This window comes from Sorex fumeus, unplaced genomic scaffold (genome assembly GCF_029834395.1).
Source record: "Sorex fumeus unplaced genomic scaffold, SorFum_2.1 ptg000021l, whole genome shotgun sequence".
In the NCBI taxonomy this organism is placed as follows: Eukaryota; Metazoa; Chordata; class Mammalia; order Eulipotyphla; family Soricidae; genus Sorex; species Sorex fumeus.
The window spans coordinates 7,017,670-7,042,862 of record NW_026606078.1 but is presented as its reverse complement, the minus strand read 5'-3'; the positions used below and the strand labels follow the sequence as shown (position 1 = coordinate 7,042,862).

Here is a 25,193-nt window from a genome sequence, read left to right as displayed (position 1 = left end):
CCTTATCAGAAGCCAGGATCCGGAAGGAGGCGATGACCTGTTCAGCTGTGTCGGTATCAGCTGTCTCTCTAGTCATGAAGTCAATGAAGGACTGGAAGGTGACTGTGCCCTGTCCATTGGGGTCCACCAGGGTCATAATGCGGGCAAATTCAGCTTCACCCTGAGGTCAGATTGCAGAGAGCCTTATTTTACCAAGTACACAACCCTGAGCACTGCCACTTTTCTGCTTTTCCATACTGGCACATAAGCTTTTTCCCTGAAAACTTAACAGTTCCCCTCCATTTCTTTGCAGTCTATGAAATAAATTTCATTTTTTTAATTTTTAAAAAATTTTTACATTATTACTTTTTTAAATGAATCACTGTGGGGTACAGTTAGTGCTTATGTTTCAGTCATACAATGATCGAGTACCCATCCCTCCACTAGTGCCCATTCACCAACATCAATATTCCCAGTATCTCTTCCTCCATGCTCCCCATCCTCTCCCCTCTTCCCCCTGCCTCTGTGGCAGGTACATTCCCTTTTACTCTCTCTCTCTCTCTCTCTCTCTCTCTCTCTCTCTCTCTCTCTCTCTCTCTCTCTCTCTCTCCTTTTGGGTGTTGTGGTTTGCAATACAGGTATTAAGTGGCCATCTTCCATCCTGAGCGGGCCTTACAAGCATCCTTTACTTGGTGGCTCCTTCTCTCTCTGAGCTGTCTTGAAATTGATTTCTCTTTATATTACTGTGGTATTTTGCTCTGTATTTTGCTTTGCAGTGCTGGGGATTGAACCTAGAGCCTTATACATGCAAGGCAAGTGCTCTACCACAGACCTACTTCCTCAGCTCCCTGCCAGCAAATGTTTTTAAAAGTTGCTGTAAGCATGAAACTTTGTAAGTCTATAATTGTGCCTCACTGTGATTCACTAATAAATTTTAAAAAAAGTTGCTGGAGCATTAAGCAGAAAGCTCCGATGTGTCCGGATTTCTTCCTTTCTGTCATTTGCCTGGTCTCAGGATTTATATTTTAACAAATTGCTTTTGTTTGTTTTGGGGACTACCCAGTGGTACTCAGGGTCTACTTCTGGCTCTGTGGTTGACAGGGCTCAGGGAACCATACAAGGTCAGCTGCATACAAGGCAAGTTTGCTAGACTATTGCTTTACCCCCAATGCCAAAATTATGGCAGATTATTTCAAAGAGAACTGGATGTTTCTCTGACTATAAAATGTATTTAGAATACAGCTCAGAAGATGTCCTTTATGGTTTTTATTTTATTGATTTGAGGGAAATCACAGTAACTCATGTTCAAATACATATTAATAGGTTAAGAGCAAAAATGAAGGTACACTGGCATTATCATAGCCCACAGGGAAATAAAAGGGTTTCTGAGCCAATTATTAAGAAATTTTTATCTTAAAGAAAAAACTTTTAAAAAAATGGGTGGGTGGGGGGAAGAGGAGGGTATACACTTGGCTGCATGGCAGTGCTCTAGGTATATTCCTGGCTCTGTGCTCAGGAGTGACCCCTGGTGGTGCTTGGTGAAACACAGCTACTGCCTGGGATCAAACCAGGTCAGCTCCATTCAAAGTAAGCATCTTAGCCCCTGTATTATCTCTCTGGTCCTGAAATACTTGTTACAGGGGCCACACCTAGAAATCCACTTGGGCATTACACATGATAGGCATGTGTTCTGCCACTTGAGCTGTTTTCTTGGCCTAAGGAAAAAGCATTTAAAGAAATCATCAGGATACTAAAAGTCATTGAGATATATACAAATTTTTGTTTGTTTTCGTTTTTAAGCCACACCCAGTGGTGCTTAGGGGTGACTCGGTTTTGCACTCAGAGAACACTCCTGGAGGTGATGCTCAGGGGACCGTAAGTGAACTGAAGACATATACACCGTATTTAATTTCTAGGTGGGGGAGGAGTTCAATACTTATTCCAGCTCTGTGCTCAGCAATCAGTCCTAGCAGAGCTCAGGAGACCACAAGAGATGCTGAAGATCAAAGTTTGGAAGGCCACATGCAAGGCAAGCACTCTACCCACTGTATTATCACTTCAGTCCCCAGATATATACACTTTAAAGTGTAAATGGTATGATAGCTGAACGACAGATCAATAAAGCTATTAAAAAGTCCTAAGAAAATCTTATGTTCTCTTCTTCCACTAGAAGAAAATCTGACCAATTACTGAATAAAACTATATACTCTGGCTCTAAAATTACTTTTATACAATAGATGGCTAACCAGCTAAAATAAATAAATTAAATTAAATTAAAATATATGTATATTATCCTACAGAGTGAGAAAGAAGCAGTCCCAATGTACTACTATGCTTGAAACCAGTTCTCACTTATCAGCTAAATCCTAGTTCAACAGCACAGCAAACGACAGAAAAATTTCAATTCACGTCTTACCAAATCATAACCCATGGAAATCAAGCAGGCTCTGAAATCCTCATGATCCATCAGCCCGTTCTTCCTCTGTCAATAAATACAAAGACCAGAGAAGCTGAGAATTAGGCAAGAGGAGCAAGGTGACTTGACTAAGTGAACAAGCCCCAGAAAGAGAAGGGACACTTGGGCAACACAAGGGCAACACAAAGGTCACTCACTAATTGTCAGAGCAGGGTGGAGCCCACCATGGACTGTGACAAAATCATTTCTTAAAAAGCAAATGGGGGAAATACAGAAAAGAACAGAGACCGCATAAAGCAGTGACAAAGCCAAACCAAACCAAACCAAAGCACCGACTATGATAGAAAATGAATTGTCCAGGATCCAACTACTGCCACCTAGGGATGACAGAACATACTGGAAGTGTTCTGAGAATGGAGGATGCTTTCTTGGGCCCTGGTGGGGCTCAGAGGCTACTCCTGGCTCAGGGCTTAAGGAACCATGCAGTGCCAGGGATCAAATCAGGATCGGTCTCATGCAAAGCATACCCTTAACTTCTGCACCATCTCCCCAGACCCTCAAAACACTTGAAAAATGTCCTCAGTATTTAACTAGAAAGAATGAGGTACCCTGTCGAAGTGGTTGAAGGAGGCCCTGAACTCATTCATCTGCTCCTGGGTGATGCCCTTCGCATCTCTGGTCAGGATCTGGGTCTCCACTTCATTGATGGTTCTGGCAATGGTTGTCAGCAGTAATTCCCATCCAACACGAATGTGCTAACAAGAAGACAAAGGAAATGATCAGCTCTACTTTTGTAGCAGATCAATCGTGCCTTTTCATATTTATAGCAGGAGAGTTCTCTACTTATCCTCCGTTAGCAAGAGTCTGTGCTAGCCACTCAGAAGTGAAAGAGGATTTTTAATAGGGAAAAATACACAAGGTGGATAAAATATATCCACTTGGTGGATGTATGTTCTATTTCTTATTAAGGAATGTCTTTCCATTTACCAAATAGTGGGATGGACCTTGAATTACACTTGATTATACTCAATTATATATGCTGGCTCCCAGGGAGATCAAATGAACCAAACTGGTAGAAATGTAACAGTCCAATCTGTGGTATTTGCGATGAAGCAGTGCTGTGAATTCAGTGCTGAGATGGGTGATGATGACAGTGATGACGATAACGGGGATTGATTAAAGGCTTGTTTCGGTTCACAAAGCCTTTTCATACACTGTGACTGGAAAAGCTCAGCTACCTTTCCTCCTTGTTCCTCCCAGGAACAAACAGAGCCACGGGTGGGAAGAACGATCTCTTCGAAGGTGAAACAGTCCCTACCTCCATGGTGTAGTTGGTGTGCTTGTTGTCAAAGACCAGGGCCTCCTGGATGAGCTGGTGATCTCCTTCCAGCTTGTCAATATTGTTCTTGTAGTTAATGATGTTGTGCTCATACTGCTTCAGCTGGTTCATCTGGTCTTCCAGCGCTCCTGTGATCTGGACGGCGCTCCGGGCAATCTCCTAACAGAGGCGGGAAGGGGGTGGGGGGAGGACCAGGTGAGTAGCTCAGTGGGAACTGGAGGAGATGTCACTCTGGCTCTACCTGAGACCTCAAGCTGGCAGAGTCAGATGCTAAGGGAATGGATTTCTCAAGTGAGACGGAAATGGGGACAGTACGGCAGAATGAGACAAGTTCCAGCTCTCGTCTGTCTCCAGTATTTCCCAAGGGGGCAGGTAATGCCCTCTGCGGGGTACTATAATTGGTAGGGGGAGGTGAGCCTCAAGTACAATTAGGAGGCACTTTCTGCTTGATTGCTTAAGGAAGGCAGATTTCAGGGAGGTGGGGGACACTAAGCAATATTTTTTTCCTGTAAAGGGAGCTGTAGACCAAGCTCCCTTGTTGTAGAGAAAGGGGGGAAAAATGAACCAAGATCTGTCTGCCTTCACTGTACACACACACACACACACACACACACACACACACACACATACACACACACAGTTAACAGTTGCTGGTAAGTGCACACAGGCTACAAAGCCCAGGAAATGCAAAGAATAGAGCTGTAGTAATACATGTATGGCTCTCATCAGTGAGTGGGTGACTAGAGGCCACAGAATAAGACATTTTGATGTTGAGTCAACCCAGGAATTAATATCGAAGCTTCCAAAAATCTCTCCCAAGGCACTGACCAACCTACCTCCATCTTGTTCTGGATCCAGGGCCCGACGGCATTGGCCTGTGCAGCGAACTGGCGTCTCAGGCGCTCATTGGTGTGCTGGCGGGCCAGCTCCTCCTGCAGCGACTGATCCCGGATGGGCACCAGCTGCTTCACCTGTTGAGGTGAAGGGAAGGAGGGTGAGAAGCCAGCTTTGGGCCAACAGAACTGGCCAAGATGTGAGAAAATAGTTGAAAGAGTGGGTGGGGCGGGCATCCGGATGGGTGGGGTAGGGGAGGGGAGGAAGAAGTGAAGAGGCACCTGGGGGAGTGGACAGCCCTACTCTAGGAATTGAAAGGAGAACCCAGCTCAGCCCTGCTGCCACTCAGCGCCTGCTGCAGTGGATAAGTCTGTCTCAGGGACAGCCAGGGATTCTGGCGTGCAGGGCTGACACCCTGTTAAACAGTCCAGAGTTTAGAGGGTTTTCAAAGTTGATGAGGGAAAAATTAACTACAAGTGAATTTTCACAATAAATGTGATGGTACTTTGAAATTACTGGGGCTTTCCTGTAGTAGAAAGCACAGATATTCTCACAAAGCAGGTGTTTGCTTGCCTCTCAAAATATCATGTATAATCATCCCTACTTCAAAGTGATCAGAGCATCCGTTAGATGCTGCTCTTGTTTTCTGTGAGGCGACACCCAGTGGTGCTCAGGGCTTCAGCCCTGGCTCTGTGCTCAAGGCTAAGTCCTCACTAGATGTTGTTTTTAAAGATGATAGTAGTTGGGAGCTGGAGTGATAGCACAGCGGGTAGGGTGTTTGCCTTACATGTGGCCGACTTGAGTTTGAATCCCAGCATCCCATATGGTCCCTTGAGCACTGTCAGGAGTAATTCCTGATTGCAGAGCCAGGAGTACCTGAGCATTGCCGGGTGTGACCCAAAAAGCGAACAAAAAAAAAGATGATAGTAGCGAAACAAATACATACATTACTATATCCCAATTTTAAAAGTTTAAGACCTATGAAAAAAGCCATTTTAGTAACATTAATGGCTATAAAAATAAGCTATTTTGAGTTTTCTGTTTAAGGGTCACATTTTAGGGCAATGCTGGAGAATATTCCTGACTTGGTGCTTGGGGATCACTCCCAGTGGGTGCTGGAGATCAGGCGCGGGCCTCCTGCATGTGAATCGTGCAGTCCGACCCATGAGCCATCTCTTCGGTCCCCCAAAACTATAGTTGAATACTTTTCTTTTGTAACACTTTTATCTTGGAGTGGATGTACTCACTCCTGGCAGGGGCTGGGGGACCCTATGGGGTTTGGGGGATAGAATCTGGGTCAGCCACATGCAAAGCCTTGCCCACTGAACAATCCCTTTGGCCCCTGTTACAAATATTGTTATGAATTTACAAAGAGTATTACCAGGAAGACTTTAAGGATTTCCCCCGACTCTCAAAGGGATCCAAGACATAAGCAAGTTAGGAACCTCTCCTAGGGACCTGAGTGCAGTGTCTCTGTGATGCTGAACACAGGGAAGGGTTGTGCCTGGCCAATGCGTTGCCCATCCCACTTTTCCCTCTGCTCTCTCATCTGAGAGTGGGCTCTGTGCGCTGACAGTCAGCAGACCAAAAGCTACTTGGTTCGTGTGGTATGTCTGTAGTAAAACTGCTGTTAAACATTACTATTCAATGTTTGTTAGAAAAATTCACTTTGCTTTAAGCTTTCAGCAACAGAGGGAAAAAAGGTTTATATCCCTTTGAGAAGTAAAAAGAAAAATTTCCCCCCTTTCAAGGAAACTACTTGGTTCAATGGGCTTGTTTCCCTTTTCAATTTGGCTATCAGATGACCAAGAGCTAAATGTAAAGCTTAAATGAAATCTCCAACTATTATCTCTCCAGCTTCCCACGTGCGTTTTCCCCTTCTCTTTTGCACAGTTTATAACTAAATGATGCACGTGCATGTGTTTTTATAGAAAGTCAGTTCAAATATCCTTAAAGAACTTATGTAATACATACTGAGCATATGTTTTAACCTATGTATTGCGCAGTCTAATATATGCTCTGAGATAGTCTAAGACACAGGCTCAGTCTGCTCATACACCTCACACTGAGATAACTGTGTTGTTGAAAATACTTTTTTCTTAAGAATGAGACAAAAAGGCTCAAATGATCTTATTTTGTCTCTGACTCTGTTTGCAGATAGTTTGTCATAACTTAAAGTTGTAGGAGTACTTTAGTTTCCTCATCACAGTTTTCTAAGGAATTTTTCTGTAATTGAATTTCTTAGAACATGTCTGTCCCATATTCCAAAAATTGTAAGTGAAGTATTAATGGGAAATTCATTTCCCCAAACTATCAGTTGTGACTTTTAGAAGTTTATGGTATTAGTGTCATAACTTCTACTGATTTTGCCACATCTGTAAAACTTTCCTTAAGACAAGTCATTTGTACTCTTTTATTACAAACCACAGATGATCCTGATTGGCATTTAAGACTTAACTGTATTCAGGGGCCCAGGAGACAGTGCAGTAGGCAGGGCTTTTGCCTCATATACTATTGGCCCAGGTTCAATCCCTGACACCCCATGAGGCCCCCGAGAACTACCAGGAGTGATACGTTAGTGCAGAGCCAGGAGCAATCCCTGAGAACCACCAGGTGTGCCTTCCACCTCCACCCCCCAAAGGAGCTAAACATATTTCAAAGGGAGCAAGGAAAACCTCTTCAACAAATTGCAGTGGGAAAACTGTTTGGTTTGATGTAAAAAACAAATTCAGATTCTTTTTTTCATAGCATGCACAAAAGCCAATTCAAAATGGATTAAAGACCTCAATCTCAGACATGAATCCATAAAACATGTTGAGGAAAATATAGGCATAACCCTCATGACAGAGAAATCTAGCGGCATCTTCAAAGATTCAATGTCATTGGCCAAGCAAATGGAAGCAAAAATAAACAAATGGGATTACATCACAGTAAGAAGATTCTGTGGGGCTGGAGCAGTAGCACAGCGGGTAGGGAGTTTGCCTTGCACGCGGCCAACCCGGGTTCGATTTCCAGCATCCCATATGGTGTCCTGACCACTGCCAGGATTAATTCCTGAGTGCAGAGCCAGGAGTAACCCCTGTGCATTGCTGTGTGTGACCAAATGAAAAAAAAAAAAAGAAGCTTCTACATTGCAAAAGAAATGATGTCCAGAATAAAAAGACATTCTTCAGACTGGGAGAGAATCATCATGGAAATGCAAATCAAAACAATAATAAGATATCACTTCGCATCAGTGAAAGTAGCACACATCCATCAAAAATCAAAAACAACTAGTGTTGGCAAAGATGTGCCATAAAGGAACCCTCATCCTCTGCTAGTGAGAATGTTGACTGATTCAATTTTTCTGGAAAACAATATATAGACACTCCTCAAAAAAGCTAAGAATTTAGCTTCCATATGACCCCAGCAATTCTGTCCTGAGCATCTAATCCAACAACCCAAAACCCTATTCAGAAAAGACATGTGCATAGCTGAAATCTGAGAAACAACCAAGTGCCCAAGAACAGATGCCTGGACAAAGAGGAGATTATATATATATATATATATATATATATATATATATATATATATACACATCCCCCCCCCCTTGCTGGAGACTATTACACTAAGTGAAGTAAGGAAAGAGTGGGGCAGATTCCGAATACAAATACACACAAACATACACTGTCCTCCCATTGTTCATCGATTTGCTCGAGTGGGTTCAGTAACGTCTCCATTTTGAGACTTGTTGAACTGTGTTTGGCATATTGAATACATCATGGGTAGCTTGCCAGGCTATACTGTGTGGGCAAGATACTCTCGGTAGCTTGCCCGGCTCTCCGAGAGGGGTGGAGGAATCGAACCCGGCTAGGCCAAGGTGGCTGCGCACAAGGCAAACGCCATACTGCTGTGCTATTGCTCCAGCCCTGAGATTCAGAATATCTCTCTCATATGTGTGGAGCAGAAAGAAGCATAGTAGAAATAACAAAATGCCAAAAGCAACAGAATCTAAGAATTGTCCTACAGTACTGAGATTCCCATGGCAGTGAGATGTGAGGTGAAGGAAAGGTTAAGGAGAGGGTGTGTTGAGGTGGAAAGGGGTGAGGAGTGACCCTGAGACAATGGGGAATGGAAGCAGGCATTCTAATCCTTCAGGCTTTTTATATATTCCCTCAACCTTGGTTTCATGAAACCCCATCGACACCCCATCCAGTAGCGCACCTTGTCCCACTTCATCCGGAGTTCGTCCATGGTGACAGTGCTGTAGGGGTTGCTTGAGCTGATTCGGATGCTGTAACTCTGAATCACCTTCTCCACCTCATTCTGGATGGCCATGATGGACTGCCGTTCCCCGTCCGCCTCTGGCAGCGTGGCCTTGAACTGCTCATGGGCAGTGATCAAACTCTACCCCAGAGACACAAAACAGAGAAAAGGCCACTGTATTTCAGTGTTTGTTTCACAGACATCATAGGCGCTTTTGCACCATGTGACTGCCCTGACAACTGCAGAAATCTTGCAAGGAAAACCATGCTTGATGTTTCAGAAAAGCGACCTTGTGCACTAAAATTAAATTCTGCAAATAAGGTAAAAGGGTAGCAGAGAAACTGATGACTATTAATAGGAAATCTTTTTAAAATTGTGTGTGTGTCTATGTTTTAATACTGGCTCTACATTACAAAATGAAAATGCCAAGGAAGGAGAAAAATGGAGGAAGAATGCAAGAGGAGGTTTGGAAATAACATAGGGGCAAAGGTCTCTGTGGTGGAGAGATGAAGTATCTGTATACACCTAGAACACTAGACCCAACACTACTGCAAGCATGAGACACAAATTATGACCATGAACTTAAAATGGTCTTTAGTAGGAAGCATATCACTGCAAGGGAGTTGAAGGAGAATGGGTGGGGCGGTGGGGTTCGGACCCTGGGACATGGTGGAGGGAAGCTGACACTGTGGTGATGAAGGGTGTGATGCTGGAATGTGTTATGCATGAAGCCTGCTGTTGTCAGTATCGTAAACTCTGGTGCCTAAAATAAAATTAAAAAAAAAAATTTCAGTCAAGGAGTCAGCTTGGGGGACTCGGAGAATCCGAAGAGGAGGGATGGGGACAGGGGGTGGCAGGATTGGAGGTGGGAACATTGTATGCCTGAAAACCATTGTGAACAACTATATAAATCATGCTGTCTAAATTGAAAGTAAGAAGTAAAAAAAGAGTTTAAAAAATAGCTTGCTTTCGCTATTTTTGAACTCCGGTTTAGGTCTAACTTACTACATCTTAGTAAAAGCAAAATAAACAAAACAAATGAAAAAGATCACAATTAGTGCAATTTAAGTGCAGAGCTGGGGTCCTATTACCTGGATTTCTTCAATACTATGAACAATAAACATGTCCTGCAGGTCCTCCATGGCGCCCTCCATCCAGTTGTTGAAAGGAGCAGCTCTCTTGGCAAACTCGAGATGAAGCTGATCGATGGTTTCTAGCAATTTCTCAGTTCTCTGGAGATTAGTTAAATAAAGTCAAGTATTATCATAGGGAAGGTAAAAAATCTCCAAAACCGTAAAAATGTCCAGAGCAATAAACTTCTCTGCATTTTGTTCATCACGATGCTCTAATCTACAGCGTGCGTATTCCTAAAATTAACAGATGGGCAAATGATTAAGTTAAACCATGCAGGTTTCTGAAACCTTCTGAATGCTATTAAGATTTAACAGCATCCTGAGTAATCTTCTCTAAAGTATTTGAACATTTGCAGTCCTCTAGTACATGCAACTTTTTTGAAAACAGATTCCACAGAGGACACTGCGGCACTTTCTGCCTTAGGAGAGCTGGTGGCCTAATACTGCTAGAAAACAGGAGAGTCAGGGATTTTCTCTCTCTCTCTCTCTCTCTCTCTCTCTCTCTCTCTCTCTCTCTCTCTCATTTTATTGTTAACACTGTGCAGAGTCAGTGCCGGCTTTCCTCAACATCACATGCCTCCAGTTTAATCCTCACTCAGGATTGAACAGCGAGCTCCTCTGTGACTTTGGGCATAGGAAAGCACAAGGCTTCAAGCAATAGAGGCCGATGCTCTACTTGCTTCGTAAGGCATTTGGTGTCTGTAAGTCTTCTATATTTGGATTCATTTTTCCTCCCATTTCAAAATGTTCATGTGGTCTGTTACATATTGGGTCTTTCCTCTCTCTTAGTTGTTTTTGGCATGCAAGGAAAGGAACCCAAGGCCTCTACAAGTGAAGTATGCATCCTACAAACCTAGCACTGAGCTTTGTGTCACTTCTCAGGATTTCTTTCTTTAGGTAGGCATGTAACTACCATTTAGCACCAGGAAGCTGGATGTCATGGCTTTTATTTAAAAAAAAAAGAGTCATCAGGGCTAGAGAGATAGTACAGTAGGTAGGCTGACTGCCTTGCATGTGGCTGACCCGGGTTTGATCTCTGGGACCTCATGTGGTCTCACGACTATGCCAGGAATAATCCCTGAGTGAAGAGCCAGGAGTAACCCCTGAGCACTGCTGAGTGTGGCCCCTAAACAACAACAACAAAAGTGCTCCCAGACTCAGAAAAGTGGTAGTTGTTTCTTGTTTCTTTCCTTCACATCAAATGAGGGTTTTTTTTTTTTTTTTTGCTTTTTTGGGTCATACCCAGCAATGCACGGGGGTTACTCCTGGCTCTGCACTCAGGAATTACCCCTGGTGTTGCTCAGGGACCATATGGGATGCTGGGAATCAAACCCAGGTTGGCTGCATGCAAGGCAAATGCCCTACCCACTGTGCTACTGCTCCAGCCCCACATGAGTTCTGATAAGAAGAACAATAATTAGCTAGAGTTAAAACATGAGCCACATTATGCTTCTGAGGGAGGCCTTGTTCAGGCCAAATTCACCGTGTTGCCGGTTGGGGGGAATGGTTCCCTTTGCTTATTTCCCATTCAATTCTTCCCAATTTCCTAACTCAGGCACAGTTCAACTGACTCTTATGAAAAACTACTGGAAAATCTCAGTATCACAGGACTTTTAGTCCCCTCTAACTCAAAAAATATTCCTCACCTATGTATAAATAAATAATATTGCAAAGCTACCAACTTTTCATTTCCCTCTTTCCCCCACTTTGTCTGTTCCCCTTAGAGTGTCCTTTCCCGAGGCAATGTGCTAGACAAACCACGTCATGGAAAAAAACAGAAAACAAATACTTGAGAATTAATGAGCCCCTATGAAAAGATTCCGTGTCAACAGGTGGCTGTAAGAGTTCACCTCCAAGGCCTCTCTCCTCTTCTGAGTAAGCGTTCCCAGTCTGTCCCACTGGTCACAAATTTTCTGGCACCGGTCATTGACATTCACGGCATCATGATAGTCCAGCTCACTATGAGAAGTACAAAATCAAGGTTAACTTTCCCAGACAAGAAGAGGAAAACTGAACCCAGACTGAAAACAAACAGGAAATTGTGTCCAAGCTGACGGTGGATGAGCTGGGCATTTCAGAATTTTATTCATTGTCACCCTTGCAAACAAATCACTATCCTCTGAGGCAGTTTTTACTAGCTAAAGAGTAAGTAACGTGCTTGTTGGTCCACAGATTTCTAAGCAGAGAAACACCCCGCCCTCTCGATGCCGCTGTTGAACTTTCTTCTCCTTTCATTTCTTGGCCAGGCCCAGGGAGGAATTATTTTTAAGAGGCGATGTACCTGTTAGTGAAGCCAACTATCTGTCTTAGAGGACGTCCCTGTGGGCCTCTCTGCAGCCACAGTGACTGGAACAGTCAAATGAGTCAAGAGGGTGGGGAGCGGGGCAGTATCAGCTTGCAACCCATAGTGTCCTTGGCTCCTCTGGAACGGCACGGCCTCGGTGCTGGGAGGAGCACTAAGGCCACAGGAGGGCCACTGGGTCTTCTAAGGCTGGTCTCCTCAGCACAGAAAAATTCTTTTAGGTAAACAGCACAGCTGCATGTCACTAGTGCAACACACAAGAACAAGATGCTTCCTTCCTAAAGGAAGTCAACCATCCTCACCAGCCCTGGCTATGTGGCAAAATAATTTTCATTTGCCATGACAACAAATTCTCAGTGGGGGTCACAGAGTCACTCCAGGGGGAAATGAGTGAATCCTATACAAAATGGCATCACCCTTTTAATCGGACAGTCATAGGGGTGTAAAGACCTATTCAAAAATAAGCCAAGATAAGGTGCTTTTAAAGGAAAGTCTCTTATATTCTATCAAATTCATTTCCTTTAAGTTTATTAGTATTAGTTTTTTGGGTCACATCCATTAATGCTCAGGGGTTACTCCTGGCTCTGTGCTCAGGAATTACTCCTAGTGGTGCTTGGGGGACCATATGGGATGCTGGAGATTGAACCCGGGTCTGCCACGTGCAAGGCAAATGCCCTACCCATTATACTATTGCTCTAGTCCCAGGTTTATTATTTTTGAAGTTGAACGGTTTATTATTAAAGTGTTCTTACTGTAAAGCATAGCTGTTGCTTTATTGTAGAAAAGTAACATCAACAGGGGCTGAAGCAATAGTACAGTGATTAGAGTGCTTGCCTTGCACACAGTCAAGCTGGGTTCAATCCCTGACACCCCATATGGTTGTGGATCCTGCCAGAAGTGATCCCTGAGTACAGAAAATAGAGTAAACCCTTAACACCACCAGGTGTGGCCCAAAAACAAACCAAAAAATAGCACCAACCATACCAGTACATTTCAAAATTAAAATAGGATAGTTCATTTGGCACCATACAACTACAACTAGACTTCGCTACAGGTGATTGCCAATGGAGAGATCATTAAGTATTTTGACTATTTTGACCTAAATCCAAGGATGAATGTAAGCAAATTACATTACATAAAGCTTAAGATAACAATGTTATCTTTGAATAACTTCTTTTAAATAAATCCACCACACACACACACACACACACACACACACACACACACTCACACATAAAGTAGCTTTTAACCACAGCATGTGTATAGCGCCTGGAAATCTGATTATAATATCTGAAGCCTCATCTGAAAATGATTGGGCATTGTGGAAAAGATGCATCCAGTGCTGATCTGTAATCATAAGAAAATTAAGAGGTGTTTTCTTCTTGGTAGCATTGTGGCAAAAAGCCTTTCTGTTGCTGCTTTTAGAATCTGTGATATTCAATCTCTTTCCTCCAGTAATGAAAGACAACTGTGCTAGATTAAGCTGTTTCATTAGTTAGGGCTCCACTTTCAGTCCTTAATACATTTCATGTATTTCACATATGTTTTTTTCACTCATTAGTTCATCTAGTTCTGAAAGGCTACTGAGTGGCATCTTGATGAGCCAATCATCGTTATTACAAGACTTGTTGACAAGTCCTGGATTTTCTGCAAGAGCTTCATTAACTTCAGTTACTTCTCCCCAATAGGAGAACAGAGTTTGCTAACAGCTTTCACACCTTCCAAAGCACCAAACTCATCTGTGTTGGTTCAATTCTGTCCCAGCTTCAGGCAGAATACAGTAAACAACATGGAAAACTGCTGACTCCACTCTTCCAATACCACTTCTGGTTGCTATCTTTCATGTCTGTCTGGTGAATTAACACACTGAGCGGGACTGAGCTGATGCACAGCGTTGGGACAGTACATGTACAGTGCCTCCAGCTCCAGGCTGTGTATAAGCTGCAGGCAGCCACACACGTACCCACTGCTGCTTGCCACAAGTTTGTAGGGTGCAGGCTTTAAGTTTATTCATTTCACCTTGAATTTTAACGTAATGGTTCATTGCTGGGGTCCCCACTTTAAACAAAATTTGCTATCCTCATTGAATAGTACCCCCCACCCCCTGTACTGAGTAAAGGAGATAGCTCAAACTCTGCTCTTAAAGTTCTTTAAGGGGGTAAGGAACTGAGAAGTTCCCTGTTGGAACAGGATGTAGCTCAGCAGTACAGTACTTGCCATGCATGTACAGTTCTGACCCCCAAAGCGCGCGCGCGCACACACACACACACACACACACACACACACACACACACACACCCTCTGTACACATGAAGTTATCACATGAAGTTGTCAATTTGGCTTGCCCCCTCTCTTGGACATGTATCTCACTTGCTGCATCTATGTCTCTTTGCTTGCCCTTTTTCTTTCTTTTTCTTTTTGCTTTTTGGGTCACACCCGGGAGTGCTCAGGGGTTACTCCTGGCTCTGCACTCAGGAATTACTCCTGGCAGTGCTCAGGGGATGGAAGGCTGGGGATCGAACCCGGTTGGCCACGTGCAAGGCAAATGCCCTATCCACTGTACTATAGCTCCAGCCTCTTTGCTTGCACTTGAAGCTCATATTCTTTCTTGAACATGTTTTCCGCTTCCTTCCTCAGCCCCTCACATTTTCCTAAGTAAGCTCTGTTCAATAAAAACTATCTTACTTCACTAAAATAAATAAATTAATAAAGTGTGTCCATTCTTTGTGTGTGTGTGGCAGGGGTGGTGGGCATGGGATGGGGATCAGTTTCTGGACATCCTGTATGCAAAACATGCTTATATGCTTCGTTGGCAAGTCTGCCCACTTTGTGTTTGTTTGGGGGCCACACCAGCTGTGCTTAAGACTTACTCTTGACTCTGCACTCAGCTTCCCTCCTAGCAGTGCTGGGGGAACGTATGTGGTGCCAGGGATAGAACTGGGGTGGGCTGCATGCAAGGCTAGTGCCTTACCCACTGTACTATCCCTCCACCCCAAGTCTGCCCACTTTTAAGAGCAGTTGCCTCACATCCACTGCATGGGACTGAGACGCACTAAGATTCTTTTACTTAGAGATATAACTTAAAAACCAACCAAAACACATCAGTAGTTTACATTTTCCTGAACACAAAGTGAAAGGTTATTGCTCCTTAAAATGTAAATATTAAGGACAAGAAATACTTCAAAAACAATAACCTGAAACTCCTGTGACTAATCCCTACGAAAAGACCACTTCTTTCCTCCCTACAGTTATCTTTAAGGTATTCATTTCTCTGTCTTTTCTCTAATTCATACCTAGCCGCCGTGCTACGCATCTCCAGTTCCAAGGAGGTTTGCATAACTGTGCCTACCATTTTTCATACACTTTGAGAGCTGCACATTTTGACTTATTATTTTAGGAAAGATAAAAATGAAAGTTAATAATAGTAAGAGGAGCTACTGATTAAAATTCAGTATCTAGTTCCTTTTTTTTTTGTTGAAGTAATGTTGCATTGTAACATTACAATTCAGGGGTGCATCATTAGAAATCAACTTGTGTTTGATGGTAATAAGTTAATTAAAAGCCCAATTCCATTTCACGGTACAACTGGCTCCCTTTCAGATGACTTATCAGCTCTTCCTCCTTTTCTCATAACCTTTAATTCCTTCTTATACTGTAGCAGTTCATTTTGCGATTCCTTTCTTTTATTGAGGGTTTGGGCCCCATCCAGAGATGCCCTGAGGCTACTCCCTGCTCTGTGCTCGGGGTTGTTTCTGACAGTGTGTGTGTCAAGCAACACAAGCGCCATCATCCCTGTATTCTCTATCCAGCCCCAGGGTGCTGCTCTTGACTGTGTGAAGATACACTGGTATCTACACCAGAATGATATAAAGTTATTACTTAAGTTTTAGAGGCCATTCTTTGTGTTTTTTGGGGGAGGACACACCCAGTAGTGCTCAGGGGTTACTCCTGATGTGGTGCTGAGCACAGCTAGGGCTCCACCTGGTGGGCCATGTGGACCGGTGCCAGGGATGAAACTTGGCACTGCATGCAAAACAGACAGTGAAGCCCATTGGGACTTCTCCCCAACCCTGTGCACAATCACAGAGTCATTTCAAATCACTCAAAGTAGTTATGGGATTGGAGACAATATGGTGAGCTAAACACATACTTTGACTGCTTGCACCTCATGGCACATGGCAGAGAGAAGAGTAACTCTCTGGTTACCAATATAGTTCCCAAACCCAACAAATAGAATTACAAAAAGAGTATAAAAATAAATAAAAGGAGTTAGGATGAACTCTCAAATAGCTCTCATCAGTTGAGGGGGTGTTTTTTTTTTTATTTCTGGACCATACCCAGCTGCTCAGGGCTTAGTCTTAGCTCTGTGCTCAGGGATCACTCCTGTCAGTGTTCAGGGGAAAGATGGGGTGCCAGGGATTAAATCCAGGTTGGCTGTGTGTAAGGCAAGCACCTAATTCACTGTACTATCACTCAGGACTCCACATGGGCAATTTTAGAATAAAACATACAGAAATAAATGCTTATTACTATGATTTTGAGAAGTAATTCTCATGTGACAAACTCCAAAATTTTTGCAACTATCAGAGATTGCTCATGGGGCTAAGCACATGCTTTGCATGCAGAAGACATGGATTCAATCTCCAGCACCAGCCAACCCCCCCCAGACACCACTGGGAGGGACACCCAGTCACACTGCTGGGTGAAGTATCTGAGCACTGCCAGGTGGGACCCAAACTAGCAAAAATAAATAAACAAATAAAAATTTTAATGAGGTATCAATTATAATGCAGGGAAAAGGTGTGGTTAAAGATTTATCTTTCAAAAGAGAACTGTGATCTTAAGGGGGGTCTTAAGGAGTGCTGAAAGGAAACTGCACCTGCATTCATGGGTTCTGTAGCACACTACTAGCAACTACCATAAAATAAAGAACAAGGACATGAGAGAGCACATATTTTCCAAACTTATTCCCCTTTCTCTGGGAAGTAGTGCTGCCTCCCTCTGCTGAGGGTAGGAGTGCTGCTTGATGGGATGGCACAGGGAGTTCTACCACGGCCCCAAAGACCCCCAAACTGAAGTCAGTTCATCTCTTTATAGTTCAAAAGAAAAAGGCCGGAGAGATAGTAAAGCAGGTAAGGTGCTTGCTTTGTACAGGATGACTCATGTCAATCCTTGGCCCAGATATAGTCCCCTGAGCACCGCCAGGAGTGATCCCTGAGCACAGAGCCAGGAGAAATCCCTGAGCTCTGCTAGGTGTGCCCCCAAACCACCACTCCTCAGTTTAATATGCACACATGACAAGATGGCCAGAGAAAGGGCTCAAAGGGCTGGATTACTAGCTTGGCATGCAAGAGACCTGGGTGTTTTTTTTTTTCTTTTTGGGTCACACCTGGCGATGCACAGGGGTTACTCCTAGGTTTGCACTCAGAAATTACTCCTTGTGGTGCTCAGGGGACCATATGGGATGCTGGGAATCAAACCTGGGTCAGCCGCGTGCAAGGCAAACGCCCTATCCGCTGTACTATCACTCCAGTCCTGAGATCAGGGTTTGAGCCCTGGTATTGTCTGGTCTCCCCAACACCACCAAGAGTGACCTACAACCACACAGCCAGAAGACTCCCTCAAGCACTGCAGGTGTGATCCCCAAAACAAAAAAAAATGAAGTTGACAAAATAAGCCACGCTGACTTTCATCGGAGTCCTCCCGCTGGGATTTCTGTAAACTGAGCATAGAACGGAAGGATGCACGTCCTGCAGCCCTCTGGGAGGCCCTGGCACAAGGCTCCCTGCTGAGCAGCTGCCCCTGCACGGCCCACACACACATACTTGAGCTCCTGAGCAATGGCCGCGATCTGCTCCACCCGGTCCTGGTGCGCCGCCAGGTCACTCTCGAAAGCCTCGTGTTTCCGCAGCAGAGCCCGGACCTCGGTCAGGGACGCCGACTCATAATCCTTCTGCAGCAAAATCTGTTCTTTGCCTGCAAAGGTTGCAGTGAGAAAGTGTGAAGATGCAAATGTCACACATCGGCTTCTCAGAGCTACCACAGTTCTGAGACTTAAGATTCCCCAAGAAGCAGGGGAAGCGGTGGGTCTGAGAGAACCCAAGGCACAGAGGCAATCTCGCAGACGGAGTCCAGGCTGCTATGCTGTCCAAGGCGCACCAAGGTCTCTACTACAGGATCTGTGCTGGAAGGTCAGCCCCACAGATAATGGGGGGAGGTTATGGGGAAGCAAGCTGAATATGTACCAAAGAACAAATGTGTACCACTTGCTTGATGCTCAGTTACCATTAGCAGTTATTAGCTCATCAGAATTTCCTAGGATAACTGGTTTGATAAGACACTCTACTCCACTTGCTTACCCACTGGCTAAATTGTTACCCCAGTTCTTTTTGTTTGGAAGCATTATTATGTGTGGTTAAATGTAGCTGTATTCCCTGCCCCACTTGTAATATAAAATTTGTTTTCTTCAAACCGCTACCTATTTCCTCACAAATATTTGGGGAAGGAGAACTGGGATTACACTTGGCAAAGCTTGTGGGAGGTTGTTCTCAGTTCTGACTGAGCTCATGCTTCTGCTGGTGCTCAGCAGACCACGCAGTGCCAGAGATTGAACCCAGCAAACAAGAGGTCCTTTGAGCTATCTTTTTGACCTTTATTAAAATTTTATTTTGGAGGGGCTGTTTGGGGTACACCTGGTAGTGCTCAGGGCTTACTCCTGGCTCTGCATTCAGGAATCACTACTGACAGTACATGGGGGACCAGATGGGATGCCGGGGATCAAACACAAGTCAGCTGCATGCAAAGCAATCACCCTACCACTGTACTATCTCACTGACTCTATAAATATTTCTTAAACCATGCAACTGCTGTAATTATAACTGCTTGCATACTTATCCCTTGGATAATTATTTTTAAGAATTTAATTTTATAAAGCTAGAAGTGAAAAACAGATGTTCAGATATTTAATGATGACAATATAGCACTTACTATGTGCCGAATACTGATTTCAGTACTTTATAAATATGAACTCATTAGATCTCCATCAGAACCCTATGAATGGGGCCAGTGAAATATAATACAGGAAGGTAAGGTGTTTGCTTTGCATGTGGCTGACCTCCTGCTCAAGCACTGGTACCACATATAATGATCTCCCTACTAAGCATTTCAGAAACAGCCCTTGAGAAAAAACAAGTATGGTCCCAACTCACCCCGAACAAAACAAAACAAACCAACCTTATGATGGACTGGGAATACAGTGGTTAGGGGGACTGGACCTGAGCTATGGGACTGGCCTCAGCTCCAGTGTCCAGTGTCCACTTGGTCTTCTACCACTGCTGAATGCAGCCTGGGAGAGCCCTGAGCATTCCTGAGGGGACCCAGGTAATTCCCCTCCACTCGGACCCTAACAGAATCTCATCCTCAGGTCTTCACATTAAATCATCAACCCAGCTGGTTGAGTATTATGAGAAGGGAGCTCCCAGACTTTTTTTTTTCTTTCACACCCAGCAGTGCTCAGGGGTTACTCCTGGCTCAGTACTCAGGAATTACTCCTGGCAGTGCTCAGAGGACGATATGGGATGCTGGGAATTGAACGCGGGTCAGCCGTGTACAAGGCAAACGCCCTACCCACTGTGCTATAGCTCCAGCCTCGGGCTTCCAGACTCTTTTTTTTTTCTTTTTGGGTCACACCTGGCGATGCACAGGGGTTACTCCTGGCTCATGCACTCAGGAATTACTCCTGGCAGTGCGCAGAAGACCATATGGGTAGCTGGGAATCGAACCCGGGTCGGCTATATGCAAGGCAAACATCCTACCCTCTGTGCTATCTCTCCAGCCCCTCTCTCCCAGACTCATAAGTACGCTTGTGCAACATCCCCCTTCCCCTGAAAAAACGCCTATAAAAGGTCTGACTGTCATTCTCACTCTGAAGAGGACAGGGCAGTGCTCAATGGTTCATTTCTCCAAGGCACAGGCTGGGAAGTGTCAGAGCTGGGGCCGAGCCTGCCCCTCCAAAGATGTAGCCATTAAGTATCCTGTTGTGTGATATTAGCAGTTGGACAATAATAAGGCAAAAATGGGAACATCCCTAACCTTTTTAAAACAAGGTTAAATGACTTGGGATGTTTCTGTTCTTGCAGGAATGGAGAGGAAAACACTGGCACCTCATATGGTCATCCAAGCATGGCCAGGATTCATCTCTGAGTGAGCCCAACCCCAATTTTTCCCCTTTGACCTCAGCGGACAGCCTCCAAAATAATATAATATTTTTTTTTGCTTTTTTTGGGATCACACCTGGTGATGCACAGGGGTTACTCCTAGCTCTGCACTCAGGAATTACACCTGATGGTGTTCAGGGGGGCCATATGGGATGTTGGCAATTGAACCTGGGTCAGCTGAGTGCAAGGTAAATGCCTTAATCGCTATACTATCACTCCATCCCTGTATTATAATTTTTATCATCATCACTGCAGTGATCTAGAAAAAAAAATTGAAAAGGAAGTGAAGACTGTAGAAAATGAATCTGTTTGTTTCTGGGCCACACCTGGCAATGCTCTGGGCTAGTCCTGGCTCTGTACTCAGAAATCATTCCTGGCCGGCTTAGAGACCATATGGGATACCAGGGATTGAACGTGGGTCAGCCACGTGCAAGGCAAATACCCTACCTGCTATCCTACAGCTCTGGCCCCTAGAAAATGAATCTTGCATTCTTCCTTCCCAAACATTTTCTAAATGGGAAATTATATATTGCTTTTTGGCATTCTGTTGGCAGAAGTTGATATCTGCGCCAAGGTTGCCTGACCTGAGTTATTTGATTTGTGTTTCTAATTTTTAATTTGTATTTGATTCCCCAGATACCTAAACAGGTATCTGGGGTGTGGGAAGCTGGCGTCCAACGTGGGGCGGTGTCTGGGAGACGACTGCCGAACTCCCCTTCCGGAAGCAGTGGCCACCGGGACGCACGGAAAGGTAAGTGCACGTCTAATCTGGAAGTCCCTGTCTCGTGATTGAGGACGAGTAGGGCAGCATCAAGGGGAGAATTGAGTGTTCAGTCTCATAGAAGGTGTATGAGACGGTCACTGGGTTGGATAAGGCCCCCCCCCCCCACGTCCCCCTTTGTTGTGTCCTCTGTGGAATGTGTGTGTGAGTGAGTGAGCAGTCAGAGGCATCCTCGCCTCTGATTCGAGTCTGTGGTTCCACGGCTGGGGTACCCTTAAGGTCCCTGAAAGGCTATGGAATCCGAGTGGGCTGTCTGCGATTCCACGGGAAACATATGGTCTATGGTGGTGCTGACTTAGACGTCGGCCGTAAGTCACTTTTGGCTGGTCCACTACGGCTAAGTTTCCCACTGGCCAGACAAGCACCTGAGTAGGCCCCTTTGTCGGGCCTCCCCCGTGTCTCGCGTCTGTTTCTCCCAGGTATTCATGCAGGTATTCACAGCCTTCCAGTGACCCATCTATGTCGCGTCTTCTTTCTCTTTCATGTAAGTGTCCTTCTCTTTCCTTTTTTCTCCTCTGTAGTTTTCTCTTTTTTCCTCTTTTGTTCACTCTTGTCCCTTGATCTGCCGTCAGTAGTCATGGGGCAGACCCTGACTAAGAGGGAATTATTTAAGACTTCCCTTAAACATCACAGGAGTCAAGGTAAAGAAAAAGGACCTTGTCGATTTCTTTCTTCTTGAAAATGTGTGTATAAGAAACGCTGGGGCTGTGTGGGAGACTGTAAAATCCCCGCCCTGACCTTTTCCTATTGGAATCTTATCAATGAATGCTGGGGCCGTGTGGAAGAAAATCCCAGTCCTGGCCTTTTCCTACTGGCAATAAGACTTAGAGACCTTCTTAAAGGGCTACCACCCCTCTGCTCCACAGTCTCGTGGCCCTTCTCAGCCTCCCTCTATCCCCTCCCTCCCATCAGCCCAAATTTGTTTTGGGTGGCCTGGTTATTGAGCCAAAATTTCTCCCTCTCACTTTCTCAGTCACTTTCTTCGCTCTTTAACTCCATTTCCCTTTCCCGGCGGTTCCTCCCTGCGGGCATGGGTCGAGCACTTAAAAGCCACTAGGGCGCTCGCCGCTAGAAGTCTCCCGTGACAGGATGAGGGGGTCACAGCCGCGATTCCCAGAATAAAATCGCGTCCCCTGCAGAAGAAAAAACTGTGCATCGTTAGGTACTCATCAGTTAAGCACATCCACGTCCCCACATTTGAAAACGCCACCTTTCTCTCTCCCTCTCCCTCCTTTCTTACTACCAGACAGTGGGAAGTTCGCTTATAATAAAAAAAATTAATTAAAAAAATAAAATAACTTGGGCCCTTGTGGGGGAGTGCCTGAATAAAGCACTGCTAATTAGCAACTTGATGTGCCCCTCCACTAGTAACTCTCCCCTTATGAGCCTCCACAGGAATGCAGATGCCCTGAGCTGTAAATCACAGGGAGCTCGGTAGACATGGAAGATAAACCAGATGTCTGAGTTATGAGATACCCACTAGTCACAATGCCCATGATTTAAAGAACATATTCTCTGGGACATATTCATCTGATCTGGAAAACCTGGCACCAGGAGAAGACTTGGAAGAACTAAAAACCCCCCCCGGAGGTGAAAATCACGTGCACGCCCTTTGGGCAAGTTTGGGAATCCCAGTGTAACTGTGGTGAGTGTGGTGCGCACCAGTGTGAGAGGAGGACCAGTCCGAGCGAGTGTGGGAGTGTGATCTGTGTGTGTGTCCTTAGTGTGTGTATTGTCTTGTTATCTTATTCCTAGTTCTGTTTATTAAGATTGTTTAACATGGGTCAAAAACGATCGACCCCCAAAGTTTTAATTCTTGATCACTTCTCTGAGATCCACAGGAAAGCTCAGGATCTGGGCTTGAGGATCAAGAAAGGTAAGTTTGGCATTTATTGTTCATCAGAATGGCCTTCCTTTGGTGTGGATTGGCCCCCATAAGGTTCTTTCTCACCAAACCTGTGGCTCCAGTAAAAGAGGTAATCTGTGGAAAATCTGCTGTGAAGGTATGCTCCTTTGGAAATCTCTAGGGGGCATGGGGAAGGAATGTGTTAACCTCTGTGTGAATGGTCTCTGCAAAGAGGCACCCCTCCTTTGTCTGTTTTGCGTCACCATCCACTATGAAAAGGATGGGAGAAAAACCCACTAGTAAGAAAGACTCTGGGAAACTAAGTAAGTAAAAGTAAAGGCGCTCCCATTGATCATCGATTTGCTCGAGTGGGCCCAGTAATGTCTCCATTGGAGACTTTGTTGTTACTGTGTCTGGCATATCGAATACGTCATGGGGAGCTTGCCAGGCTCTGCCGTGCGGGCGAGATACTCTCGGTAGCTTGCCGGGCTCTCCGAGAGGGGCGGAGGAATCGAAGTCGGGTCGGCCATGTTGGCTGCGTGCAAGGCAACCGCCCTACCGCTGTGCTAGCTAAGGCAGACCAATTTCCAGGCATGAGATCCTTCTCCCCACCCAGTCTCAGTCTAACTAGAAGATCAGCTAGAGGTCAACTGAAATGCTAATGAAGGCAGTTCAGATGTAAGGCAGAGAGAATTAAAGGGTAAAAGGCAGGTAAGAGGCCTGAGAAGAGCTGCAAGCCAGCAAAAAGTGATAAGCGGGAAAGAGGCAGCAAGCTAAGAAAGGCAGAACTTTTTTTTTTTTGAAAAAGCAGAGTTTTTAAGGCCATGGCACTAGGTTCAGCAGGCACACAGCTGTGGGTCTGCCCAACTCTAGGCCTACCCAGGTGGAGACATCCAAATCCAATGAGCCTCTGAGTAAAGGCCAACTTACAAGGGGTTAGAGTCCCCTTGGGAGAAGCCAAAGTGATAGACCTGGAGAAAAGTTTTGCCAAGGAACCATCCTTTTTCATAGATTATTGCTTGCAATTAGAAAAACACCCTAGGAGCTTCCAAGTAGGTAGTTTAGATAGAGTATCTTGTTGACCTCTGTAACACCATGTGGCCTGAGTATAGTGGGGAAAGATAGCCAGTGAATGGCAGTTTGCATTACCAGATTATTTTGGAGTCAGATCTTTGCAGGTAACAAAAGAAATAGGAGTATCCAAGCAGCGGAGGCAGGAAATGCACTATCTTATGATTAACTGTTTGACATCAGAAACGAAGAAGTGTGTCACTAGGCAGCCTATCCCCATATCTGATAAGAATCTCCCGGCCTCAGAATTAACCTTGGCAAAAATATGGTAACATCTTTGTCATAGTTTATTTTGTCAGCTTATATCAACAAAAGCGTTTTCTTGACCCATTTTTAACAAGCAGGAGACTGGCTGGTCAGGCTGGGAATGGGGAGCAGTGTTCCCAATCCGCCGATAAGATTTCTTCGCCCTGGGGACTGTCCCTTCGTTTCTCAGTCCATCAGTTTCTCCCTGTCATCTTTTGAAGGGTCAGATCAATCGATCAACTGCAGATGTGTGCACATGTATGTGTGGTGTTTTAGTCAGTTCATTGTCTGTCTGTCTGTCTGTCTGTCTGTCTGTGTGAACACTCGAGTGTTAAAACCAGGCTGATATCAGAAGTAGAAATTCTAAAGAAGTTAGTGATATGCAACCCAGTGATTGAAGAAATGCAGTTGTTTTTGGAACCTGTCAGACAAGGGTTAAACGAAGATTTCTTATCAGAAGGATGAGCCTACAGAGAAAGCAGAATTCTCAATCTAAATTTCTTGTTAGAAGAACATTAATGATTATATGATTATTAACAGTTGAAATCCTTTTGAACTTAAGAATCTGTAATATCTAGAAGAGCTATGGAACTAGAGCCTGAAACTAAAGTGAAATAAAGTTCAGAGAATGCAAGACTTTATCTTACAAGCCTCAGCCAATTGTAATGAGGAATTTAGCTGTTTTATAAACAACAGAGGTACAGAAGGCGTCAAAATACACAAAGTTTTCTTATGGTTACATAAACATTGACAGTCCAAGTGTTATTTTCTATGATAATATCAAA

General features: G+C 44.5%; 1 protein-coding gene across 3 annotated transcripts in view; it reads right to left on the bottom strand.

Moving 5' to 3' along the window:
- ACTN2 (actinin alpha 2) overlaps positions 1–25,193 on the bottom strand; it is a 93,645-nt gene that overhangs the window by 3,670 nt on the left and 64,782 nt on the right. For all 3 annotated transcript variants that reach the window (XM_056113610.1, XM_056113608.1, XM_056113609.1), the window contains 9 exons: positions 18,074–18,224; positions 11,797–11,905; positions 9,905–10,045; positions 8,772–8,954; positions 4,571–4,705; positions 3,714–3,893; positions 3,004–3,150; positions 2,396–2,461; positions 2–160 (listed from right to left, as the gene is read on the bottom strand). In XM_056113610.1, coding sequence (XP_055969585.1) covers positions 2–160; positions 2,396–2,461; positions 3,004–3,150; positions 3,714–3,893; positions 4,571–4,705; positions 8,772–8,954; positions 9,905–10,045; positions 11,797–11,905; positions 18,074–18,224 — 1,271 coding nt within the window. The remainder of the gene's footprint in view (position 1; positions 161–2,395; positions 2,462–3,003; positions 3,151–3,713; positions 3,894–4,570; positions 4,706–8,771; positions 8,955–9,904; positions 10,046–11,796; positions 11,906–18,073; positions 18,225–25,193) is intronic.